General features: G+C 39.7%; 2 protein-coding genes across 3 annotated transcripts in view; both read left to right on the forward strand.

Moving 5' to 3' along the window:
- The window catches only part of LOC306960786 (von Willebrand factor A domain-containing protein 7-like), an 86,748-nt gene that overhangs the window by 29,121 nt on the left and 29,677 nt on the right, over positions 1-27,950 (forward strand). The gene's annotated exons all lie outside the window — the stretch shown is intronic.
- Positions 14,606-17,221, forward strand: LOC306960504 (von Willebrand factor A domain-containing protein 7-like; the record flags this gene model as incomplete). Its single annotated transcript, XM_079552934.1, has 4 exons — positions 14,606-14,764; positions 15,325-15,457; positions 15,533-15,685; positions 17,158-17,221. The coding sequence occupies 4 exons, from the start codon at positions 14,606-14,608 to the stop codon at positions 17,166-17,168; spliced, it is 456 nt and encodes a 151-aa protein (XP_079409060.1). The 3' UTR covers positions 17,169-17,221.

Raw genomic sequence — 27,950 nt, forward strand, 5'->3', positions numbered from 1 at the left:
TGAAGGGCCCCTGGGCATAAGGAGAAAAATCCATGCTCAGTGTGTGCTGTCAAATTAGTTCCCTTTCTCTGCTAAGAAGCTGGTGCAATGTGATTTGGGCAGCTCCAAAAGCTGACCCCTTGACCCGGCAACGGACAAGTGGAAGAACATGGATGGATTGATATCCACAGTGTTTGGAATAATGCTGTTTAAAAGAACTCTGTTGGGCAACAACGTTATTTTTTCAGTAATGAAGTAATCTAATTCATTTCTCTCCCCGACGTTACAATGCCGTTATCATTAATGGGAAAACAAAGTGGCCCTTGGGTCTCACATTATTCAGAAGTCTTTATTCGATTTAACAGCCAATAATAATAATAATAATAATAATAATAATAATAATGATAATAATAATAACAATAATATACAGTGCCTCTCGTAAGTATTCATACACCTTGAAATCTTGCACATTTTGTCATGTTTACAATCCTAAACATAAAGATTTGATTTTGATTTTTTTACTGAACGTTCACACACTAGTAACAGACAACTGTGAAGTGAAAGCAAAATGATACATAATTCCGGTATTTTTCAAAAAATAGAAAAGTGAAAAGTCAGCAAGAGAACTGAAGCTGGGGCGGAGATTCACCTTCCAGCAGGACAATGGCCCGGAGCACAAAGATAAATCTACAATGGAATGGTTCAATAAAAACATATTAATGTGTTAGAATGGCCCAGTCAAAGTCCTGACCTAAATCCTATTGAAAATCTGTGGAATAATCTGAAAACTGCTGTTCACAAACATTCTCCTTCTAATATGACAGTGCTTGAGTTGTCTTGTAAAGAGGAATGGGCTAAAATGTCTGTCTCTACATGTGCAAATCTTGTAGAGTCAGACCCCAAAAGACTTGTGCTGTTATTACAGCAAAAGGGGGTCCCACAAAGTATTCATGCACGCTGTATGAATACTTATGCACGCCCCACTTTTCACTTTTCTATTTTTTGAAAAATAGCAGAATCATGTATCATTTTGCTTTCACTTCACAGTTGTCAGTTACTTGTGTGTGAACGTTCAGTAAAAAAATCAAAATAAAATCTTGATGTTCATGTTGTAAACATGACAAAATGTGCAAAAGTTCAAGGTGTATGAATACTTACGAGAGGCACTGCATATGACAGGAAGTCTGTGAATTCAGTTTGTTCTTTTATGCTTTTAGCCTTGCCTGTAAATCAGGCATACAAACTGACCTTTGAGCAGACAGTACGTGCAAGTCTTTAGCAAAACAAGTTTGTTTAACCGTCTCGTATTGATGGAAACATAGATCATTAACCTAGTACATTTGTCCAAAACACATCCTCCAGTACTTTTCCACATGGAACATTTAATTCACAATGAGACAAGTGAAATAATAATGTAATTCTTCTCCAAACAAGTTTTTGTACATTTTTAAGCAAGCAGTTATAAAATGTATTTCTTGACAGAAGCCTCAAGTGCTCATTAGCGTACATGTTGTTTGGCCCCTCTCTAACTCATTATGGGAAATAGTGTTTTTAATATAGCCTTTATGTGCTTGTCCGACAACGGACTACACCATCCTTTTCTTTTGTCCTTTAATATTTTAAATATTAAAAGAGAATCCTTAATATGGAATTGTTTCCAAAAAACAACATGACCACACTCCAAATGCTAGCATGAATTTTTCTCATTAGCCTGCGCTGAAAACAATGGGGAAAGTCACGTGGGCTACGTCCCTCTTTATCAACGGTCTATGGATAGTCAGTGGAGTCAGTACCGGAGGATGTGTTTTGGACAAATGTACTAGGTTAATGAGCTATGTTTCAAGACCAAACTGAATTCACTATCATATACTTGTTAAGATGTAACTTGTATTGTTGCTGGTTAAACTGAAAAAAGACTTCTTCGAACAAATTCATTCTTCTGAGTTTTTTCCTAAAGTCCCGGACTGGAGCGGAAAACTCACACTTCCGAAAACAATCCTTGTATGCTAGTGACCTTCAACCAGAGCTAGCCAATCTCCAATATTATAAACCCTATGCCAGTATCAGATCGGTGCATCCCAAGTTATTATACAGTCTATGGTTGTAATCGTAATGTGGTAGTTGATTAATGTTGTTGATGTCTGTCTGTTGCATGATCCCCTTTTCTCTTCCTAAGTTGGTGGAAACTGTTACGTTGTAGATGAAATCCTAATCAAACCAGATTGCATATAGACAGATACTTTGATCTTTGCGCTTAAACGTTTATCTGTTTATAATTGTATTTTATGGCATTAAAGTGTGCCATGATGCTTAGTTGAACATCAATAAAATTGTTGATTAAAGAATAAAACAGCATCGTGGTCAGGTCTAACTTATTGAATTGTATTCCATTGGATACCTTATCCCTTAAAATGGAGGTTTTGACATTAAAATCAAAACTATAGGTCAATCACAAGCTAAAAAATTGAGAAAAATAAGTTTTACGGTGGCCATTTTGAAAAATCCAAGATGGCTGCCCTCAGAGGTCAAATCCAGCTTACCTCCACATCTGAGATGAATGCCTATAATATGTGTAATACTGGTAGACAATTTTTATGCTTAACGCTCTACTATGTGTCTGCTTGCACTGGAGTGTGAATGGGTGAGTGGTGAAAATTGAGGTGGTCAGCAGATATGAAGTAAGTAAGTGCTTCTTTTGTCTTTGTACAACGTTTAGGTGTTGGGTTGGTCCTGAGCCGCTGTGACCGCTGTGTGTTTTAGGTCGGAGAAACCAGAGCACAGCCTTCAGTGCTCCTATGAAATGATGTGCCGCCTCCTGGGTTGGTCCCTGTTTCAGAGCGTGGTGCCCTGCACTGGTCAGGCAAACATACACGAATCATAAAGTCAATTCTGGAATTTCCAAATCTGTCCCATGGTTCCCACAGATGAGCTTCTAGACCACTCCCACCATCCTTAAAAGGAGGCAACTTCAGTGTCAGCTCTAAAAACATTGTGGGCGCCTTCAAAATCTGGAAGTTTTCATGAAGAAGGAGCATCACTTTTTTAATCACTTAATGATTCTGTAAAGCGCCTGAGAACTGTTGTATCTTTGAAACATAAAAGGTAAGAAACTGATTTTAATTGGCTTAACTTTAGAATAATGACACAATGTGTAGAGTCATGATTACTTCGTAAACATGTAAAGCTTTTATACTTATATAAAACTGAGAGTACTCCTTCAAGCTAACCTTTGACATGTAGGCTGATGGCTGTAGTTGCTCAGGATGTATCACTGTCAGAAGATTGAAAACTGCCTCCCCCTGCTCCACGTTGTGATTGTGTTTTTTGGGCAAAACATTCCCTCCACAGCCAGTACGATAATAGATGCAGAGGTGCACAGGCCCAGTGTGGCACATTCCTGTGAATACTGCTTGCCAAGATGAAATGTGAGGGTAGATGTTACGACACAGCTCGGCTCAGGCAAGGGGGAGTAACAAAAACCCTGGTGTATAATGTTTAACTAAAGTGATAGTGATATTACTGCACAAGTATCAAGAGAACCAGTCCATGTGTAAAGTGGATGCATTGTGACCCTTGATCAACTCTTAAAAAAAAAAAGTCAGTACAATGATAAAAAGCCCTATACCTGTTTATTTATTTATTTTTAAAACAATCAATAAAGTGGGAGTGAGTACGTGGGGGATGAGTTTATAGGGACATTTAACAACTTTGTTGATTTTAACAACAGGGTCACTTTTACAGAAATGTTAGAAAACTAGCTATTAAATTAATACAAATGCTTAATAATTAAATGCCGTCTTTTTCCCTCAAATGTCTGTGTTTGGTATATACTAAAGGGGGACAAAAATACATTTCGTTCCATTTCTAGGGGGGAAAAATCAGGTATGGTGCCTTTAAGGTGCATATAACACACTAAACTATTATTTTTGTCTAAAACTCAGTTAATAAATTACCCATCTTTCATTAGTTTGACAATTTTTAGTGATGTTTATATAGAGTCACGCCCTTATTGGACACTGACAGGAAGTGACCATGTTGAGTCAATAGGTCAAACTACTGTGGAGCTTTACCTCTATTCCTGTCAGTGACTGAACTACTGGCTTCCTGTCAGTAGTTTAAAAAGTCACAGAAAAATCAATTTTCTGCCCAACATTGCTGCATCAAATTGCTGCGTCACTGAAATAAAATGATGATTATTACTACTTAAAACAGATGTTATGCATCTAAATAAGTCATATTATCAAAAGCATTCAAACCTGTCATGTGCACTTTGAGTTTATTGCCAGTTTATTATTAATAAAAAAAAAAAATATTATATTGACACATATTGAGTCTAGACAACCAAAGTATGCTGCAATCTGTTCCAATCAGTCATCTATTTTGCACAATGCCACGTATTGTAACTGTATCAGTGCCACTGCCTGCAAACATTACGTAGTGACATAGTGACTGTAATACTTACTGGCTGCCTTTGCTGTTTTTTGCTGACTATGACCAACGTGTTTCAACTTCCTAGGAAACTTGAATAGATGTATGATTTGGTATAGTTTGGGGTTGACATGAAACACAATAATCAAAGAGATAATTAACCAAAATGATGCCTCTAACTTCATTCCTTCAGGTACCATGAATCAGTAACTTGTGATGTTTTAACAGCTGACTTGTAGTATCATAGAAAGTATTCAACATGCTATGATAAATATTTTATCATTTGGTTTACACTATTCTCCCCTGAGATAATGCTGCATTAAGAAACATCTGGCACAAGCACCTCCTTGCACAAACTATGCTTAAAAAAAAGAAATGGGTTCTGTTCTTATTCTGTGGGAGCAAAACACAGGAATGCACTTGTTAGATTTACTTCAAGATAAACATGTCATTGTCTGTTTCAACCAGGGTTCATCCGCATACCGGCTCTTATTCCCTTACAAGTGTGAGAAGATAATGCCAAGAGTATTAGCCACCACAGTAAAGGGGAGCCCTTACTGGCAAAACTCAATTTTTTCAATGTTCAGGTTTTGGGACAGTTTTTGGTTTCTTCACCTGAAAAAAAAACCTACAGACTTCAAACTTTCCAGTCTTGGACTGAACAATATTTTGAAGAATTTTCCAGAGGAAAATATCCCATCCATAACCTGATTTGTTGAGTTTTTTTTAAAATGAGAAAAAACAAGGTAAAATTATGTTTTTTGTGAGTTTACAAATCTTGAAAAACTGGTTCTGGGAATAAATACACTATATTTAACAACATAGTGATCACAAAAAACACGAGATGTGCTGCACATAACACAAACACACATAGCTTTGTTCAAAACTAAACACTGATGGATTTGCGGTGTTCTTGATCCATTCATTCGGTGCAAATGTTATTGGCACTGTAATATCAATCTGGCTCTTGCCAGGTTACTAAAAACGTCTTATTTTAAAACTCAACAAGATATGCAAAATCCCCTCTGAAAACGTCTTTGTAACTAATACATCAGCAATAAAAACATACTTTTAAACCTGGCTCAATCCATTATCCAGATTTCCTCACCAAAAATGCATAGGAACTTTTGGGCATTTTTAGGCATAAAAAGGCCTTTTTTTTAAAAACGAAAACATAAATTGACAATACATACATTTATACATTTAATCTTTATCATAATTATGTCAGTAATCCAAAGCAAAAGTTTCAAATTAATATCTCTAAATTTAAAAAGTTTTCCTCTTCACGTATTGTCCCGCCCTAAATATCTCTTGAGATCAGTTTATTTATTTGCACTTTGTTTGTAGCCTTCTCTGATGAAAAAAAAAAGTCCACACACACATTCACATTCATTTCACATTTTTTTACTATCATAATTCGATGTCGATTGTCATTGCTATATGTTGTTAGTTATCACAAAAAGAAGATCAACAAAGAAAGCAATACACTGTAAGAAAAATTGACTCATCAGGTTTATGTAGGATTTAAAAAACATATATACTTCATTACAGGTTTGGCTTTATCTTTTATTACACAAACCAGGAAAATAGTATATACGTAAGAACAATGTTATCACTTTTATGACCCCACTTCTGCTTTTTGACAGCTTAGAAACAGACTGATGTGATATGAAAAAAGTGCCTTTTTTAGATCAAACAAATAATTTATGGCGATATGAAAGCATAGAAATACGTCTACTTATTTAATGTCAAATGAAACTTCAGTGTAAATTCAACCTGGAAGACCTACCTGCAGCATTCATTCATTGCCTCATCACCGGCAGCTTCCAATCACAGTCCCATCTCAAGCCGCACCTTCGCGACAGCCAATCACTGCAGCTGGTCATTCCTGCTTCAGCCATTCATCGCTCAGGATCCCCTTCTTAAGCTTCCTCATCCATCACTCGGCCATTACCCAGCTGTGCTGCGCCCCTCCTCCGCCCCCCTCCGCCTGGCCTCTCCTCGGCTCTACCACCAGTGTCCGGGCTCCGAGGGAAGATTGTTTCTAGCATTCATCATCGCCATGTATTTTATATCGTTAATTCAATCTTGCACAGGAAAAAGTGCTGTTCCTGATATGGATCTCTAAAACTCATCATATACTGTATCTATATGTATTTTTCATATTATCTGTTTTATAATCATCAGTATGCACATAGGTCTCTTTGCTGGTATCTCGTAAGGTTCATTTTATCTGACTCCAACGCTGCCTATCTCTCTCTCTTCAGATTTATGATGGCTTCTTTGCTGGGTCTGGCTGTATTTGCTATGGTTTTGTCGGGACCAGCCCTGGCCTTTGTGCCTATCGGTTGTGGGAGCTCCACTCATGTCACCATCACTGAGAACGCCCTGCTGCAGAAAGTCATGGAAACATGCGAAGCCGTGGCACAAAAATATGATTATATGTTCAATAACACGGTGAGCCTTTAAAACCTCTACGTTAGTGTCTGCTCTTAATAAAAATAAATATTATATATTTTGCTATTAATGGAGAATTTTCACAAAAGACTTGGTTTCAGCAGCAATGCATTTGTCTGTAATTATATTACGAACCATTATTTTAAATATAGCAATTATTATGATTCCTTCCTGAACTGGCTGCGCAAAATAGACAGAATAGTGTTGAGGAAAATGTAGATAGATAAATAACAAAAATAATAAAATAATCCACTAAAACATACACACAAGTAACAATGTATAGCACATGTAACACATAGGCCTCAAGTTCATTAAATTTAAATGCTTTAAGCAGCTATATATAATGGTGGCCATTTTGAATACTGAAGTATAATTATGCAGTAGCCTACTACAACATGTAACAATATCTCTACTCAGGATATAAAAGAAAGACAACTTTTGACAGTAGCATTTTTATGTACTTGTAATCATTGCTTAAGAAGATAACAGTAAAAACACGCTCCCTGAGAGCGCGAGTTTATGTGAAGAAACCAGTGAGTCAGTGTTTAAGATGTTAGCATGCTACCGATTAGCATTTAGCTTCAACAGCTCAGCTCCAGCCTCTCTAAGAAAAAGCCCTGAACCAAACTCCAAACCTTGGATTCAACATGTGACAGAGGTCAGAGCTGAACTGTTACTGTAGTGTTTCCTCAGTGTCATAGATGTGAACCACACATTGACAGTTGATTGACAGTTGCTAACCAGTAGCATGCTAACGTCTTGAGAAGCTTAAACATTGACTCAGACTGAGACTCTGTTGACATGACAAGCTGTAAAAATCCCAGAGAAAGGTTTTCCACACATCAAAGAGGAAACATCCTCTTTGATGTGTTTGATTTAGTCTGAGGAGAAAAGCACACCTGTTGTAAATCCTGCTGTAGCTCGACAGACAGAGCCTGTCTGTGCCACATTTGCTGGTTATATCACGTACACATGCGCTCTCTGGGGTATGGAGGATTGAAAGTGCCACAATTAAGTAACTAAATGCACCATTAAATATTTAAATGAATGTGTCATTAATACATTTAATGCTTCATTCATTTTTATTTATTTATTTAATTGTTGCACTTTCAATCCTCCATGCTGGGGCCGTGTTTTAACTGTTACACACAATGCCACTGTCAATCAGTTGTCTTTCATTTTAATCCTGAGTAGATATTGTTACATGTTGTAGTACTGCATAATGCTACTTCGGTATTCAAAATGGCCACTATGCGTGATGTCATTGGAAACGCATGTACAAGATAAAGACACACCATTACTGATACTCTAATTAATAAAACATTTTTTTTAACTTTTATTTACTCTTGGCTTGCAGGGGAATTCTACTGAACAGATAGTCCAGGCCTGTCTTGGTCCCAAAGCCACAGGCGACGTCTCAGGGGCAAAGTTTCACTCCGCTCTCCAGGAAATCTATGCCCAGCTTGTACTCGTCGACCGAGACTTCATCAATAGGTGGGAAAATATTACATAACTTCTCCAGTACACCTTTTACATTTTCATTACAGGCAATAGAATATGTCGATGTCTTTCATTGGTCATTTGTGTCATTGCTTCTAAAAACATTTCACTCCAACTAGAAATAAATTGGCTCTGACAACACACACATAGCATTAGACCTATTGCAACAACCTCCGTCTGTATTCAATGACATCAGTCCAGAAGGCAGCGAGTGTGGAAGTTAAAAAAGTGAAATATAGGACTGATGTTAGAAAAAGAAAATCAGATAATAATGTGTTGTACCTTATCAGTGCTCCCCATCACTTCCACTCTGAGGCCTTCCTTGAGGGGAGGAGCCTGATCACCGAGGGAATGGCAGCAATAAAAGCGAACATTAGCAGTGAGAACTTCAAGGCAGCCAGAGAGACTCTGGGCAAGATCCTCCACACCCTACAGGTAAAAGAGGCAGAAACGTAAAATAATAATAGAAAAATATGGATGAAATCCTATTGTACCATCACCTGTAGTCAAAGATGATGAAAATAAGTGAGTCCACACACAGTAAAGATGCATGTTTTTATTAGTATGAAATATCAAAGAAAAACACTTATAATGAAATAAATGCTTGTATTTTAGTTTATTTATTGGCTGTTACGCAAGTTACGCAAGAACGTAAACAAAAAAAGTATTTAACATTGTGTTCACACAAAACTGTGTTCATAGATGGAATAAATAATATTGAATTCATGAGATTATTTACTATCTTACCTTTAACTGTGTGCATTTCTGTGAACTTTCAGGATTTCTACAGCCACAGTAATTGGGTGGAGCTGGGCTACACAGACCCATATCCCAGTCTCATTCGTGCAGATCTTCCAATTGAAAACATTGCAGGTGTGTTTTATGGTTCTAGTTTAAAAAGATCATTTGAATCTGTAAATTTAATGATAAAACTGACCATATAGTCATAAAATGTATGGCATTTTTCAGGAAGAATATAGAAGTTGTACTTGTTGTACGGTTGTTTGGATATAAAGTTGTATAACATCAAAGGAAAGTCTTTCATCTAAATACAGTAGATGAGTATAATTGGCTAGAGTAATATGGACATTGAATGTGTATGAACTTAGTGCAATGATAAATCTTGTAAAATATTTCACTTTGTTCAGCCCTGATAGAGCTTTAACATGTGTTGTAGATATGAACACTCCCACCTGCAGCGACTGTGCCAGCGGACCTTGTCCCAATCCCATCCTTCCCACCATCCTGGAAAATCAGAAGCTGACATCTGGATACATGGGAATTTTCTCCAGAAAAAAGCCCAGTGGTAATACTGAAGACTGATTAATCTTATACATTGTACGTAGTATAGTTACTGTGGCAACAAAAGTAGGAGAATTTATTCTTATTTTTTTTATTATTTATTAATTTAGCTCAAACGGAGAGGGCCGAAACAAGAAGCTTATGAGCACCTGAAATTACATTCCTGTCATGTACTATACATATTCCCCAAAGAAGTGATACTAATTGCAACAATAACAATGATAATGAAATCGTGATCACTCCCAACCCCTAAAGCATGCTTCAGGTTCCACAACTATAATAAGAAAATAAGTGAACATGTTCGGTTTTTCAAATCCATACACTTATACATACACATAGGTACACAAACAAAGGCGTTCATGAAGTAACTTTAGCCTGTTGCAATTACATTATCAGTCATATTTAACTGCAGCATTTTTTAATTAGTCTCACTGACTGAAAAGAAGAACTTGCTACCTTTCAAAACAGCTTATTAATGCAGACCAAACTCAGTTAGAACTGTTCATATAATTAACAGAACGAAACACTATTACAAGAACGGTCTTGTTTCATGTAAGATCCCTACAAAGCAAGTAACAAAAGGCGACCATTAATATTTCTTTCAGATGGTTACCAATGCCAAATATCACCCGTAATCACATGTTTTATGACAGATGGGCACATTCATATATATATATATAAACTACTCTTCTTCACCCTCCGCGGGCGGTCTCTTCTTCCTCCAAGCTCGGGTCCTCTACCAGAGGCATGGGAGCGTGAGGGTTCTGCGCAGTATCTTTGCTGTTCCTAGAACTGCACTTTTCTGTGCCAATGATGTATTTCCTGAGATCTGCTGGAGCCACTCCTCCAGTTTGGGGGTCACTGCCCCGAGTGCCCCAACGACCACGGGCACCACTGATGCCTTCACCCTCCAGGTTTTCTCCAGCTCTTCTCTGAGCCCCTGGTATTTCTCTAGTTTCTCGTGTTCCTTTTTCCTGATGTCGAAGTCGCTTGGTATTGCTATGTTGACCAGAACGGCTTTCCTCTGCTCTTTGTCCACCACCACAATGTCCGGTTGGTTCGCCATTACCATTCTGTCCGTCTGTATCTGGAGGTCCCACAGGATCTTGGCTCGGTCATTCTCGACCACCTTTGGAGGTGTTTCCCACTTTGACCTTGGGGTTTCCAGCCCATGCTCTGCACAGATGTTCCTGTACACTATACCAGCCACTTGGTTATGGTTAGGCTTTCCCTGCCAGCATCTTACACCCTGCAGTTATGTGCTGGATTGTCTCATTGGCCTCTTTGCACAGTCTACACCTGGGGTCTTATCTGGTGTGGTAGATCTGGGCTTCTATTGCTCTGGTGCTCAAGGCCTGCTCCTGTGCAGCCATGATGAGTGCCTCTGTGCTGTCCTTTAGTCCTGCTCTGTCTAGCCATTGGTAGGATTTCTGTATATCAGCCACTTCAGTTATGTTTCGGTGGTACATGCCGTGTAGGGGCTTGTCCTCCCATGACGGGACCTCCAGCACCTTATCTTCTGTTCCCCATTGTCTGAGACATTCACTGAGCACGTCATCTGTTGGAGCCTTGTCCTTGATGTACTTATGGATCTTGGATGTTTCATCCTGGATAGTGGCTCTCACACTCACTAGTCCTCGGCCTCCTTCCCTACGGCTAGCGTACAGTCTCAGAGTGCTGGATTTGGGGTGGAACCCTCCGTGCATGGTTAGGAGCTTTCGCGTCTTAACATCTGTGGTCTGTATCTCATCCTTTGGCCAGCTTATTATTCCTGCAGGGTATCTGATTACTGGCAGGGCGTAGCTGTTCATTGCCCGGGACTTGTTCTTGCCATTGAGCTGGCTTCTTAGGACCTTCTTAGGAGATATATATATATATATATATGTATATATATGTATATATATATATATATATATATATATATATATATATATATATATATATATATATATATATATATAAATTGTCATTGTAATGTTAAACACCATATTATTCTGTGTAAAACTGTTTTTTTTAATTATTTTTCTATTATGTACAGTGTATGATGTAAGCCCTAGATCAAGTGGTGCATTTAAAAGCCGGGTGTAGAGTGGGCCACTTGAAGAGGGCAGTAGCTCCCCATCAACAAACCACCACCCAGCTGGCCTAACGGCTGATTTTGTAGATGATGTTCCTATGCTGTGTGGTGCATTAAAGACGAGGTTCATGAGCCGGTTGGGAGGGTTCCCTCTCAACAGATTCATAGTTCGCCTAGCCTAATTCTCTTTTCTTTATTTTGTTTTGAGCAATAGAAATGGCAACTGGTCCAAGCAGTTCAAAACACTCTTCCTTAATTAATAAAATGTAAATTTATTCAACTGCTCCCTCTAGTGGCATCTCATTTCTTCCTCTCTTTACTTTTCAAAAGTTTTTTGTTTGTATTTATATTTGAACAGGTTGAGGTTTGGACATTGTTTCATTTCCATCTCCAATATATTCCACAATTGTAAACCTTTAATTGTAGGGCCAAAACCTTTCAAAGTTGTGCTAAGATTGTAAGTGCTACACAAGTAACAAATTAAAGTAAGAATGATCTAAAACTCAAAAAGACTTAATTTAAACAGAAACTGTGACATGTCCCACCTGTGATCACAGGTAAGTGTAGCCACGGAGGCGTGTTTGACCTGACCAGTAGCATCCGTCCCCGTGGGGGCATTAACAAAGACGAGCGGCGCCCAGATAACACGTTTTACCACGACACCGCCGTGAAGGTGGCGACTGCAGCCTCACTACAGCTGCTGGAGGACATCCGCCTGGCTGCAGGGGACGAGGACTTCCTCAGGTCATCCTCATTTACAGCATTTATACTGACTAATAGGGCTCAGAAATATTATTCAAATACGATCACATTTTATATCACATATTTATCAACCTCCATTTCAGAAGGATTTGTTAAATAAACCCTTAATTTCAGTGCCATTTCACATATAACGTTTCCAAAGTTTGAACTGGGAAGCACTGTCTGTACTGTCACATGATTGGCTGGCAGACCTTTCAATGAACAAGCTGAAAATGATGGTCAATTGAAACAGCACATAGTGTTTTAGTTGTGAGTCTAACTATATTGTGCATAGTGAAGCACTTAGCGTGTCTTGAAAAGTGATGTACATATTTAAGGTATTATTATTAACCCATAGTCCATGAGTACTAGAATATTTTAACTTTGGAATAAGAAAGGATTCCCGAGAGCCACAGACATCTTATTTATTTCTGTTCATATTCTACCATCCATATCCTTGCACTGCCTATTTTGTCTTTCATTACACTCTCTTAAATTGCATCATTGTGATGTTTTTGTTGTTTCTGCAGAATGATGGGCATTGCTCGCTCCTCCGTTTTATGTTTTGTCATCAGCACAACAGGAGGCATGTCAGATGAAATCGATGAAGTACGAAACGTGGTCTATCAAATCATCGACAGTAAAAGGGGAACAGAGGATGAACCATCTGAGTACATTTTGGTGCCTTTCAATGATCTCGGTTTGAACTTTTATAATAAACTGATGGTTTTGGTGTGATAAACATTTACCTTCTTACAAATATCATTATTTTGCTGACATGTAGAGTTTGGACCTGTGACCAAGACAGACGACCCTGATGTTATGAAAAAGGAGATTTCAAAACTTACAGCTAGAGGCGCAGCTGGTGTGCCTTCAATGAGTTACTCTGCCATTCAGGTATTTAAATATTCACATAATTCATTTTTGTTGAAAGTGAATAAATGAAACTGGTGAAGAATGTGGAGTGTCTGCTGCCCCTGCATTCATGAACTCTGCCTCTCAATCCCCCACAAGACATTGAACTCTAACCCCAATATTGCCCTTGTTTTGTTTATAAAGATATTGCTATATACAATGGGTACAAATGTATTTGGTCAGTTACCCATGGACTTCCTATTGGATTTAGGCCACATACTTTTTTTACCCCACTGTACACAGAGTGTAATTTTATTGTTGTTTGCACCAAGGGTTTGAATGTAGCCTACATACCCATGCTGCTGTGTGCACTTGAATCATTTCGAACTGCACAGCAGCCTGGGGTCCATGGCTGAAATCTTCACATGGATTTGGGGACCAATCACAGAACGAGGAGGGATGGCAAGACGATGACTCACTATTCGACATACGGAAGCTTGTAGTTTGTTTACGGATAAAAAAAAAGAAGTTTATTTTCAGATCCAACATGACAGCAGCAGACATGATGCCATCTTTCGATCAAGCTTCAGACCGTGTTCTAAATAGTTTAGCTCGAACGTTTACAGCGGGTACGTCATACGTCATCAGATACAATAAATTGGTGGGCCCAAGACTAAATATAACTTGTGATAATTTGTCTGGCGATAGCCCGGCCAGTTTGAATGTACGTGTTCTTTTCATGACAATAAAGTTAACTTTGAACTTTTGAACTATGTAGCTGGCTCTGATGACTGCTCCCGCCTACTCACACATTTACGTTTTCACTGATGCTCCAGCCAAGGACGCTCATCTCAAAGACACACTTGATGCTCTCATCAAAAGAACTAAATCTACGGTAAATGATTGTTTGTTTTGTTTATTATATATTAACCAAGTGCTTAACTGTTTGGAATAACTTGTGTTTAGGGAACATGAAACATCCCAGTATTTGTCTATTGTCTATTTGAGCCCCTGTGGTAAGACACAATATTTCACTCTTTCCCTGCCACTTTTTGAAGTGGTTTATTCTGTATTTATAATACAAGCTCCAGTGTGTACGGTCTCTCTATGAAGTGCATTCTACTTGTGGCACCTGGTTCCTTCAATCTTAACCCTGATCTAAATGAAACATTCAATGATAAACAGGAAAAGAAAATCACTGTCATAATAATATGTCCAAACATTGACTCTGATATTGTACATTCACCTCCACAGGTGACCTTCTTCATGACGAGGGTCAGGAGGCGACGTCGCTCAACCAGGGCAGGGACCTTTAACGACTACAAAAAACTTGCTCTGGCTTCAGGAGGACAGGCCATTCAAGTCAGCAAGGACCAACTCCCACAGGCCACTGCAATAATCCTGGACACCTCCACCTCAGCTCTGGTAAGACTGCCCTGTGGTGTAAAAGCATAGATATAATATATAAGAAATAGACAGTCAGCCATTCAGCCCCATTCATAGTAATGAACCCATGTTGCCTGTTATATTAACATGGCACACCTTGCTCCACCAACAGAGCTTGTTACTAAAAAGGGCAAAAAGTCGGGAAGCTCTGCCCTCGCAGGGCGGGCAGACCGGCGACAACCCTCCACAGTGCTCCAGAGTCTGTCAATCAAAGGCTTAGGCTTAAACTTTTTAGCTCTGCTGCAAAGAGAAGCGCTTTCCTCTCTGTTTGTATAAAAGGCAGTGGAATGAAACTTCTCTTCCACTCTAAAGTGAAATAAAACATGCTCCTGCACAAAAATGTCCGGTATAGCTCCTATAATATATAATTAGAAATATTCCATAAATTAAAAAGCTTAGATGTACTGGAGAATTGTCAAGTCTTCAGAAGTAACTTTATTTTGATAATTCATATAACTAATGGTAAAAATCCTGAATGACTGAGAGCCCACACAAACGCAAACTTGTGAGATATTGAATCCATTACCCATCTTCTTTAGGTGACGGTTCTTCAACAAGCGAGGAACCCCGGAAAGCCAGACTCCTTCTCATTCGATGTGGACGCTTCCCTGAAAAACATCACCATCTACATAACTGGATCAGCTCTTACTTTTACACTGACAAATCCTAATGGTAACACACCAGGACACATTTTGTAAATGGAAGATAGGAATGGAAATAAAGAATCACCATTTTCTTGTATTTCAGGTACAACCCAGAGCAGCCGTCAGACCAGCGGTGCTCTGGCCGCCATCAGTACAGTGGGCAACCTATGGCGCACGACTCTAAATGCTGACAGAGCGTCTGGAACCTGGCAGATCAGAATCACCTCCAACAACCCTTATACAGTCAAAGTGACAGGTAAATACAAATCCTGAAACACACATTATATTATTTTAACTACTCCTACTCCTACTCCTAAAGTTTTGCAAAACTCCCAATAATAATTTATATATACAGTATATATATATATATATATATATATATATATATATATATATATATATATATATATACACTGCTCACAAAAACTTAGGGCACACTCAAAAAGCACAATGTAACTCCAAGTCAGTCAAATTTCTGGGATATCAGACTGTCCAGTTAGGAAGCCACGCTTATTGTGAATCAATTTCACTTGGTGTTGTGGAAATTAAACAGACAACAGGTGGAAATGAGAGGCAATTAGCAAGATCACTCCAAAAGAGGAATGGTTTTGCAGGTGGTGACCACAGACCATTTCCCTGTCTTCATCCTTTGTACTGTATTTTTGGAACACTTTTGCATTTGTCCAGTGTTCTCACCACTAGAGGTATCATGAGGAGCATCTACAACCTACAGAAGCTGCTCAGGGAGTGATGCTCATCCAAAATGGCACGTCCATTCGAGCCTGATTGGCATTTGCCCGAGAAAACAGCGATTGGCAGATTGGCCAATGGTGCCCTGTGCTCTTCACGTATGAGAGCAGGTTCACCTGAGCACATGTGACAGACGTGACAGAGTCTGGAGACGCCCTGGAGAACGTTCTGCTGATGCAACATCATCCAGCATGACCGGTTTGGTGGTGGGTCAGTGATGGTCTGGGGAGGCATTTCACTGGAGGGCCGCACAGCCCTCCATGTGCGAGCCAGAGGTTCCCTGACTGGCATTGGGGACCGGGATGAGATCCTCAGACCTATTGTAAGACCATATGCTGGTGCTGTGGGCCCTGGGTTCCTTCTGATGCCTGATAATGCCAGGCCACATGTGGCAAGAGTGTGTCAGCAGGTCCTGCATGATGAAGGTATTGATGTTATGGACTGGCCTGCCCGTTCCCCAGACTTAAATCCAATAGAGCACATCTGGGACATCATGTCTCGGTCCATCCATCAACGCCACGTCGCACCACAGACTGTCCAGGAGCTGACTGATGCTCTAATCCAGGTCTGGGAGGAGATCCCTCAGGAGGACATCCGTGGTCTCATCAGGAGCATGCCCAGGCGTTGTAGGGAGTGCATTCAGGCACGTGGAGGCCACACACACTTCTGAGGATGATACAGACTCGTTTTGAGGAATTTCTACAGAATTTGGATCAACCAGTGACCTGATTTGTCACTTTGATTTTGACTATAATTTTGGATCCAGACCTCCAGGGGCTGAGAATTTGATTTCCATTTCTCATTCTTATGTTATTTTGTTCTCAACACATTGACCTACACTATGAATAAAGATTTTCATCCGATAAATCGAATTGATTGACATCTAGAATGTGTTTTTTGAGTGTGCCCTAAGTTTTTGTGAGCAGTGTATATATATATATTAAACATTGCGATTAATGTGTTTTTTCATCATTCCAGTCTCACCTTGAAACCAGGAGAGTACAGCAAAGACACACTGACCATAACGGCCCCTCCTGAAACACTCTCTGCACAGATGTTACTTTGACACTGGAGGCATCTCACGGCGCTGACTCCAATTATGTTGTTCTTAGCTGAAACACACAATAATGAACAATTTAAAAGAGTATATAAACAGTTGCCATGTAGAGTATTTAAGCAAAGAACAAAGGCATTAATTTACTTTAACACATTGAGTGCCAAATTTCGAAATGAGACACTCTAAAACACCTTATGTGTGATTTTGGTAGCTCTGTGATGAACAGAAGTGAAATAAATGACTATCAAAAACTTGTGTAAAGTCACAATCTCGACATTATATGTATTATTGTGTTTCTTTTCCTTTTTTGTCCGCTGGGGCGTGGTGTTGCGTAGCGAAGAGCTGTAAAACCGACACTTCCCTCTCGCTCTCTGGAGCACGTTTGACAAAGCAGAGCGGCTTCCCATGTACAGATCGAAACAGTTGAGATTTTAACATTTCTCTGTGTTTTTAAATGGTCAAAATCGGTCCAAGGACGACTGAGAAACATCCGGGTTAAGTCTTCAATCCAGAACCAGGCTGTTTAAAAGCACACGTGATAAAAAGCGATCGATCTGCGGCAACACGTGTGACAACTAATCATCACCGACGTCTGAGATTGATGTCAGTGATTCAAAGAGCCCTGAGACACAAAACCATCCATGAGATTCATTGAAAAACGTTTTTACCTTTATGGCACTGAAATACAATATGCATAATAATTTGGAACACACTGACCACGCCTACTCCACGACATGCCTCTGTCCTGCAGGCTGCAGACAGATACTACTCCCTGCAGTGCCTCTAAGGCCCTCCCAGGGGTTCTTGAACCACACTTTGGGAACCACTGCTCTGCACAGCCTCCTTTGAAAGTTGCGCTCCACACGTCACTTCCCGTGTGCTACCAAGCAAAAATGTATTTATGTATTTAGTTTATGTGAGAATACAGTTATTTTCTGGTAAATTATGAAGGGTGCCGTGTTTGTACCAAATAGGACAGGATGTTGTCATCAGAAAAAGAAGCTTACTTTGGATTATTGCCGTTAATTAATGTCCTGCCGCATCTTTCATCAGCGCAATTTCAGACAGTGACCCAACTATTTTCATGTGCCCCCCTACGCCCCTTCCCCATGTGTTAGTTCAGTCAATTAAAATAGTATATTTATCTCAACATATTCTGTGGTTTAGTTTGACACTGTAGTTCATTTCTTTCACATTGTAACTTTGTGACACAAACTGTCAATGAATAAAGCCCAGCCTGCTTTCACCAACCCCTCTACCAGTCAACCACCGGGCTGTTGCACTGTAGAGGAAGCGCCTGCAACCCCCCCCCGCAGGGAGAGAAGCGTTCTGCATTGTGGACTCCCAGAGTGGGGATGAACAGGGAAAGTGTCTATGAGCTGAGACGTACGCGACTCCTCCAGGTTAATAAGCCTCTGTCATTATGAGCTATTCTCAGGCCGGGTTTTATTTTGTGCACATGTACACCGGAGCTGTGCGCAACTGCGCACGAGCACAGCTGAGAGGGAGCAGTCGGTCTGTCGGTAGGGACAGAGAGAGGGATGAGCCTGTGATCTCTCGTTTTCAGTGGAGGAAATAGTTTGTGGTGGAGTTTGTGCTGGTCTGCAAAAGGACAGAAAACACAAAAATAACGGTGCGCAAATGAGTGATACGTGTCTTTTCTCACTTTGTAGTGGTTATATGGGAATTCTGCAGGCATTCTAGTGGTTATACGGCGTATACCTGCGTATCACGTAGACTACACCACTGGTCCCATACATCTTCACTTGAACCAAGTCAAAGGAAGCTGCGCATTTAATGAACGAGTCTGCAAATGCGCGCGGGTAATTTGCATAATTATTTTGGCGAAAATAGCGTGAGCCACCTGTGGATTTTGTCACTTTTTTGGCCTGATGGCAGCCGATGACAGTAAATAAAGGAAAGGGAAACTTCAGCAATTATAATGAGGAGAGAAAGGGCGGAAAGGGCGGGTCAGTGCGCTGTGCTTCACTCGCAAAGCAGGCAGAGAGGACGGCTCTCGTCTTCACTTGACTCATGTTTAACTGTCGTTTATCACAGAAAGTTTCATCCCAGGCCCGCAATAATAGTGTTAAACAAGAGCCTGTAAGTGCGAAAGAACGAGGCAAGACTAACATTTCTCTTACCAAGGCTATATCTGTGTCATTGCGTCACAGAGCTCACTCTCTTCAAACACACATGAGTTGAAGCGCGGTGCTAAACGCCAGTGTGTGGACTGAACCATTTGGCAGGGCCCTCAGATGTCATCCATCATTATTGTTTGCGCAAAATTCTGTCGAGCAACCATTGTGTTTCAGCCTGCTTGTGTTCACTTGTTACACCGATTATGAGGACATTTATAAAGTGCAATACAAGCATGCAATGACCACAAACCAGGGGGCGCTGTTCTGTCATACGTCCATATCCATATCCATAGAGCCGACTACAATGCTCTTTCTAGACATTTGATTACACAGACATTTTACAATGACTCTGGATTTTCTCTTGTGATGCTTTTCTAACATTGATTATCAAATTATTTTAGCCAAACACAGTGAAGGCTTATTTGAAATATATTCTAAAAAAAAATCTTCATTTTGCCTGGAGAAATGGTGATGAGCTACATTATTCTGATTAGGTGTAAATTGTGTAACAGTATTTGGCCTTTTATCTGTTGTTATTTCAGCAGGAGATTTAGATAAAGTTGCATTTTTTGCTGTGTTTATCTATGGAACTCTCAATAGTTTGGACCCAGAAGCTTATTATTTTGTGTGTGGGAAATTAGTCAAACTGCTGTGGAACTTTATCTATGTCAGTAGCTTAACATTTAAAATAAAAATAACTCTTCTGCCCAATATTTCTTGAAATTGCTGCTTCACTGAAAAAAATATATGATTATTGCATACAAAAGATGTTATCAGAGCATCAAAACCTGTCATATGCACTTAAACTATACAACCATATGTCCTGTCTACATCATGTTTAAAGTGCAATACAAAGGTCAATACATTTGCTGATGAAGTATTTTGTAAGTTCCAAGATAGTCTGCTGTAATATCTACACCAGCATCTTAAACTTAGCCCTCCCACAACGAAACTTCACATTTCCTCTTCAGTCTGTTATCTTTGAACTTTATGTAAGAGGAAGTTTAAGCCACTAATGCTGCAAATATATTGCAACATGCTGTAAAAGTTTATTACAGGGGTTTTCCATTTTCCTATATATATTAATAACATTTGCAGTAACTGTTCTGCTCAAAGCGACACTTTTCTTGTTTATGTGAATGTTAGTTTTGACTCAACACGATGGTCTCTTCAACGGTAGAAGCACCATCTGTTTGAACATCAGAGACTAGAGCACCACAAGAACATCTCTTTACTAATACACTCAGTTTGAGTTGTCGCTTTGTCAGCAGTCTGGCACATATTGGTTTGGGATATATCTCAAATATTTTTTACAAAAAGTGGGACTAGCACAATGATATACTGTCTCGTGACTCCTCATGACTTCTTATGTGGCCTTCTATTCCTTGTGACTGGAATAGAAGGCCACAGTATGAGTTCCATAACAAAAGTCCAATTCAAGTATCAGCAAATAGCAAGCATTCCTTCAGTTCTGTCTAAAATGTCATTTATTTCGAATATGTAATATGATCCAGACAGAGCTTTCTGTCCCTCACTTTATTACATCTGTCAGTTGTGAATGTCAGCCAACAAAGCAGTCGATGCACCAACCACAGGAGAGGAGACACTTGTGCTCACGGCTCAACAGTGGAAGCAGTAAAAACTCCTGAACTTTTTTAGTCAGGCTAGTTTCTCCAGTGAACCTGTGATACTTTCACTTAATGGGCAGCACGGTGACACAGTGGTTAGCGCTCATGCTTCACAGCTAGAAGGTCCCGGGTTTGATTCCCACCTGGCCCTTCTGTGTGGCGTTTGCATGTTCTCCCCTTGTCTGCGTAGGATTTCTCCGGGTACAATAAGCCAGGATGAATGAGAGAGCACATGGGGGACGATGGATGGAAAGCTCACAGCTACAAGTTCTTGCACTGACCTTCTTCAACAGCTTTCCCTCAGAGACCTCCATGGCGCTGCTCTAGTGGCTGGTCGTGTCCGTGGTCCGGTTGGCATTCACACAGATGTCTTTGCCTGTGAGCCACGGTCCTGTCCACTCCACCTCTTTATCCATCCAACAAACAGCATCTGACACGGGCCGCACGCTCCTCCCTCTCCTCCTCTCTCATCCCGCGCCCGCACTATCGCTTTCATCTCCTGTACTTACAGCCGCCCGTCTATGGGGCCATCTGCAAACAGAGGGTTCCAGCACAATCATTCATTCACAGCAAAACCTTTGTTGAGTTCACTTTTAAAAATCTTGCACCATTGCCAAACCTGTTGAACAAATACTTCAGTGCTTTATTTCTTATTTCTTATCATTTCTTATCATTGCAAAGTCTTATGTTTTCAAACAGTATTCCTGCCCATGTACTTCTCATCGTTTATTACATTCACCATATGGACCAGTGCTCAGTCAAAATTTGTCAGCGGAAAAAAGAAAATCTGATGCTTAAAAATAGAACTTTATAAATTCATGTTAGTTGAGTTTGACTTTATCGAATTGAGTACAATTATTAAAAGCATATTTATGTATAATGAATGATCAATATTTTAGTCTAAATTGTTCTGTCTCATTACTGTTGGCTGTACACGGACTGTTTGAATCTGAATACTGACTACGAAAGTAAGAGCAGGCACCAGAATCAGAATCAGAATAGGTCTTGTTGCCATAGTCATGAACAGGTTCACTAATAGGAATCATTCTATCATTCTGTTATTTGATTTATAACTGGAGACATACACAGAACTCATCACTGTTTGCTGCGTGACAAAGTTGGCCGGTCTTCCCTGACAAACCGGAGAGAGCAGCACTGTATCTTCTTTATAAGGGACTTGTTGGGATTTGTTGGGAGGATTCCTGCTTGTCTCGCATGTGAACTAAACTACAGCTCAAGTCTATACAACACTCGGTCACATGACTGTTCAGTTCTAAAAAATGGACTCATGAATAGTGACACAGGAAAAAGAGGCTTTTCTTATTGCCCACAAATGGAACAAACCACAATAATAAAATAACTGAACTAGTGCCTCTGTCACATCTAAAATGCTTAGTACTAGACAATTGTACCTGCTTTAAAGGGGGGGTATTATGCAAAATCGACTTTTTCAAGCTTTACATCATGTTATTATGTCAAATTCCCTCATTAAAAACATGCCTGAAGTGTTGCCTTGGCACATTCACGTATTTTTGAGTATTCTGTAAAAACTCTGATGGCAGACATTTTAGGAATAGCTTCGCCTCAGTCCTCCTAGGAACGCCCCCACCTCCTGGAGACGCCTCCGAGCTTTCGTCACCAGCCGAGTAGCCAACCACTGCTCCTCAGCAGAACCCCCTCCCCACTGATGCCACAGACAGCGTGTGGAGGGGGCGTGTCGGAAAGGGTCAAGAGGTTCTTAAAGAGACAGAGGCCTATTTCAAGACATTCGCTACAGCCATTTTGAGAGACCAATTTTATACAAAGCAGTTATTCTAATTTACTGCATTTACAGACCAACAGAAGGTTTCGTCATCATTGTAGTGTGCTATAGACTGGTACTATGTGATTGAAAAAAGCATAATACCCCTTCTTTTATTGATACTTATAACACTTTCTAAATATTGTATTGTTGTTCTTTGCAATGAAACAGGCGCTCATGAAAAAGAGAGTCTCGTACTCATTGGGCCTCTCCTGTATTAATAGAGATAAAATAAAACATGCGCCAAAAGCACCAGGGCAGCTGTTGCATGGCGCCCCTTTTGTTGCTGGAAGTAGAAATCACAATGAAGCAAAGCACATAAACAATTATACACAAGATTAGGATAACACATACCACGGGGCAGAAAACCCTCTGGGAGAGGGTAGGTTAAGGCTGGTCATGTATTGTGTTACATAGGAGGCTCCTGGCCTATGAGTGTTGTGCATGTCTCATCGCCATGGCGTGTCCTGGGGATGTTTACATTATTGCACAAGAGCGATACCTGCACAGCTGCGCTCTGGAGTCCTCCCATTTTCACCATTGAAAATTTCAATTTTCACCATTGAAATTCATTGACCATACAAGGAGCTAAAACGTACTTCAATGCAATGATATTACCTCACTTACTCTACGGTGTATCATGCCGGTCACAAGCCAACAAATCCACAATTAAACCTTTAGAATCTCTTTATAAACAAGCACTTAGGATTCTAGATAGGAAATCGCGACGGTATCATCACTGTCAAATATTGACCAAATATAAAATGCTCAATTTTGAATATATAGTTAAATCTAAAATTACTATTCAAGATTGTTAATAATGTGGCACCTCCACCACTAAAAAAGTTTGTCCAATTAACATCTGATCAGATGGTCAGAACAACAAGGTCAACAGTCAATGGCCAATGTACCATACCAAAACGAAAAACAGCATTAGGACAATCAGCATTTTCTTTTAAAACTATCTCTGAATGGAACAAACTTCCAACTGCACTAAAATTATGCAAAAACTTAAAACGATTTTGCCTGGGTGTGAAACAACATTTTCTGGGAAATCAAACATGTCAGCATTAAAGACAACAACAACAGCAACAACAACTAAATTTGACATCTGACAAGGGTAGGGGTGGGTATAGACTATAGAGGAACACGTTTTCCTTTTAATAAAATGTACTTTTTAAAATTTGTATTAAATGTAAATACTGTCTGTAAATATTGTGAACTTTATTTTTTATGCTTTTTGTAGTGTTTTGTATTTGTCTGTCTCAGGACTGCAGATGGAAATTAGCTCCAAGAGCTAAAGTCTGGTACAAAGCATCTTTTCATGCTGATTAATGCTCCTATACATGTCCCTGTCAAATAAATAAAATAAACTAAACTAAAAACTAAACTCGGAAGATTACATTCTTTAACTTGATTCATTGACTGTATACAAATGTTTACACGCCGGTTTGGCAACACTTTTCGTTACGGGCCGGTAAGTCCGTGGTACTTGTAGTGATAATTACTAGTAGTGACAGTGGTACTTACAGTGGTAATTGCAGGTTAATTACTAGGTTATTATTGTGGTACTAAAAGTCATAATTACTAGTCAGTAGGATTAGGGGTTAGGGAGACACAGAGTTACCACTGTATCTCTCATTACTAAGAGATACAGTGGTAACTCTTAGTAATGAAGGTCATACTTCTATGTACTTTGGTACTTTAAATGATAGTTTCTAGTGGTTTCAGTGATACATCTATGGTATATACTACAGCAGCAATTCATAAGTAGTAAATGTGGTACTTCTACATACAGACATAATTTCTAGGATTGTGTGACTGTAAAGCAACATGCATGAGGGAAAACAAGAGGTACAACCTTCATTATTAAAGAGTTACCACTGTGTTTAGAAGTACATCACTTCTAACTCTCACTATAGTATCCTTTAAGTACCACAATAAGTACCTAGAATTACCACTGTAATTACCACCATAAGTACCACTGTAATTACCACTGTAAGTACCAAGGACTTACCAGCCCGTAATGTAAAGTGTTACCAAAGGTTTAATAAAAGTATATGTTTTTTATTACTCTATACTTTTTGTTTTGCCTGATGAAGCCCACTGGCCGAAACGTTGCATTAAATAAAGAAACAGTGGTGCTGCAAGTAGACAGTGTGCGAGAGATGTTTCCTGTTTGACCTTTAGGCCTTCGCTTACGCAACTGTTTCAGACAAGAGACGTGCGAAGTAAACCGTCTTTAATGACTCTATAGTTGCTGAAATATAGTGTCTCTGTGTTGACAGGAAGTTAGGGTTACACAGTTAACCACAATCAAATACAAATGGCTTTTTGAATGGCTGTGAATAGTGAAGAGCAAAACAAATATTATCTCGTCCCAAAAGGCAAAAGGTCTTATTGCATCAAATCTGTTAATAATCCTGTAGTTAAGACCTCTACAAACACAATTTCAAATGCATTGAATTGCATCTTGATTTTCAAACTTAAATCGGAAGTCTATTGATGTTACAATGAAATAATAACACATCAGGATGAACTAAAATATGGACGAGGAGGACACAAGCGCAAAAATAATAATGATTCAACTGATGAAAAAGGCAGTTTAATAGTTAAAACACAGGAAATAAGAAACAGCTGCCAGTGAAAGGCTGTGACTTTCCATCTCTGTCTGTGCTATAACCTTTCACTTTCACTTTCGCTAGTACAAGTCCAAACTCATTGAGCAACATGAGCTGTTTACCAAAAAGGATGCTGGGAATTCCACTTATTTAAAGCCTCTGACAAACATGAAGGATCAATTCTGGAATTTCCAAATCTGTCCCATGGTTCCCACAGAGGAGCTTCTAGACCACTCCCACCATCCTTAAAAGGAGGCAACTTCAGTGTCAGCTCCAAAAACAGAGTGGGCGCATTCAAAATCTAGAGGTTTCTGTTCTCTAAGACATCTGCAGCGCTACTAGAAACTGTTTCACAATCAGATGATGAAGAAGGAGCATCACTTTTTTAATCACTTAATGATTCTGCAAAGCACCTGAGGACTGTTGTATCTTGTAAGATCTTGTAGGTAAGAAACTGATTTTAATTGGCTTAACTTTAGAATTATGACACAATGTGTAGAGTCATGATTACTTTGCAAACATGCATTTATATTTGTTAAAACTGAGAGTACTCCCTCAAGCTAACCTTTGACATGTAGGCTGATGGCTGTGGTTGCTCAGGATGTATCACAGTCAGCAGATTGAAAACTGCCTCCCCCTGCTCCACGTTGTGATTGTGCTTATGGTCAAAACATTTCCTCCAGCCAGTTCGATGATAGATGCGGAGGCGCACAGGCCCAGTGTGGCACATTCCTGTGAATACTGCTTGCCAAGATGAAATGTGAGGGTCGATGTTACGACACAGCTCGGCTCAGGCAAGGGGGAGTAACAAAAACCATGGTGTATGATGGTTAAAGTAAGTAAAGTGGATGCATTGTGACCGCAGCAGTGACCCTTGATCAGCGTAAATCCATCTTAAAGCCACTAAACACAGCTTTGATGACAGAGAAGTGATAGTGTATTGGTGAAGTTTAAGACAAGGTCATCTCGTCTGTGTTCTCATGCTGTTTTAATGTACTCTCCTGAATCGGAAAGCTCAGGTTATCACACACCCTTATGGTGGTCTCAGACACAGAGACCAGCTGACTTTTGAAGCGCATAGTTACAGCCTCGTGCTCCATCTGTGAGCCCTTGTTTCATTGTGAAGATAAGGGGTGCGGCTCTGGACATCTTTAGATACCTCTCTGTTCACAAGACCCTAAATACGTGATTTTGCTCATTGGCATTTTGGCACAGTGGCATTTCATTTTGCAAGTCCAAACCTCTGTCTCCTGACCGGGACAAACAGAAGCCCCAATCGCTATAATCTTCACATCTCTCTTTTGCTCCCTGTTCTTTATGCGGTTGTGGTGTTGACTTTCAGTGCGTGTGACAGAAGCAGGCTCCTAACATTTAACTTGAAATACATGATTGACTGCTCAAAATCTGCTGATAGTTCCTCATATTTGGATGAAAACTTGAGGAGATATGTCTTTTGTTGCTATTTGACACAAACTTTGGAATGAACTCCCCACTGCACTCCCGGGACTCTGTGCTTTTAAAAATCAGCTGAACATTTTTTTTTTCTTTCTTCAAGCCATCAGACTCTCAGGATTAGCAGATTAGCAGATTCTGATCCACAGACCTCAGAGCCCGCGCAGGGGTGTAAGGCTGGATCAGAGCACTGATATAAGAAGGAGCCTGACCATGCACGACTCTGAAGGCTAGAACCAGAGTTTTAAACTTGATCCTAAAAGACACTGGCAGCCAATGAAGCTGTTTCAAAATAGGGGACTTTACAGAGTAAAGGGGACTCTGTAAATAGGAGACTTTACAGAGAGATACTTTTGTTTCTAATGTTACATACATTACATGTATCTACATACATAGATACATGAGTTATTTTGACGAAACATTAGTCACATTTGATTGATTAAACTTCTAAATGAAGAAAATCTTTGGAAAACTACTTGGAAAGAACTGGAGAGCTGCTGGTGACATAGAGGGACAAACTTGATAATGGCTATACTTTTTCAATTTAGAAGTACCAAGTAACTTCCATCCTTTAAAGGCAAAACTCATATTCTTATGGAAAAGATTTTGATGAATACGTAAAAAAAAAGCACAGTTTATGAATGAGACATGAAGGAGGGAATCTGTTTGCTATTTTAATCCCATTCAGTTTTTACGTTCTCATTTTCCCTCCAAATTATTGCTACCTCTGTCCTGTGGTAAATCCTGAATGACGGATGTGACCTACTTTACACCTGACACTAAATACAATGGGTCACTGTTCCAGTGACCCATTGTATTAAACTAAGTTTTTGGGGCAGACCAAAGGCTTTTGAACCAGTCAATAAAAAGTGATATGAAAAATGATCAAATCCAATCAGTCAAAGGTGCTCACGACAAAACAGCTCAATGTTAAGTGCTTCTGGATTACAGGCCCTCAAAAGCATAATCCCGCCTCATCAAGTTATGTTTGTCTGGGGAACCAGTGCAAATGTCACCCTCTGCTGGATTAAAATGGCAGAGCAGTTAGTCCTGTGAACAGCTTTTAAAAAT

The sequence above is a fragment of the Gobius niger genome (genome assembly GCF_951799975.1).
Source record: "Gobius niger genome assembly, chromosome: 3".
NCBI classification, from domain to species: Eukaryota; Metazoa; Chordata; class Actinopteri; order Gobiiformes; family Gobiidae; genus Gobius; species Gobius niger.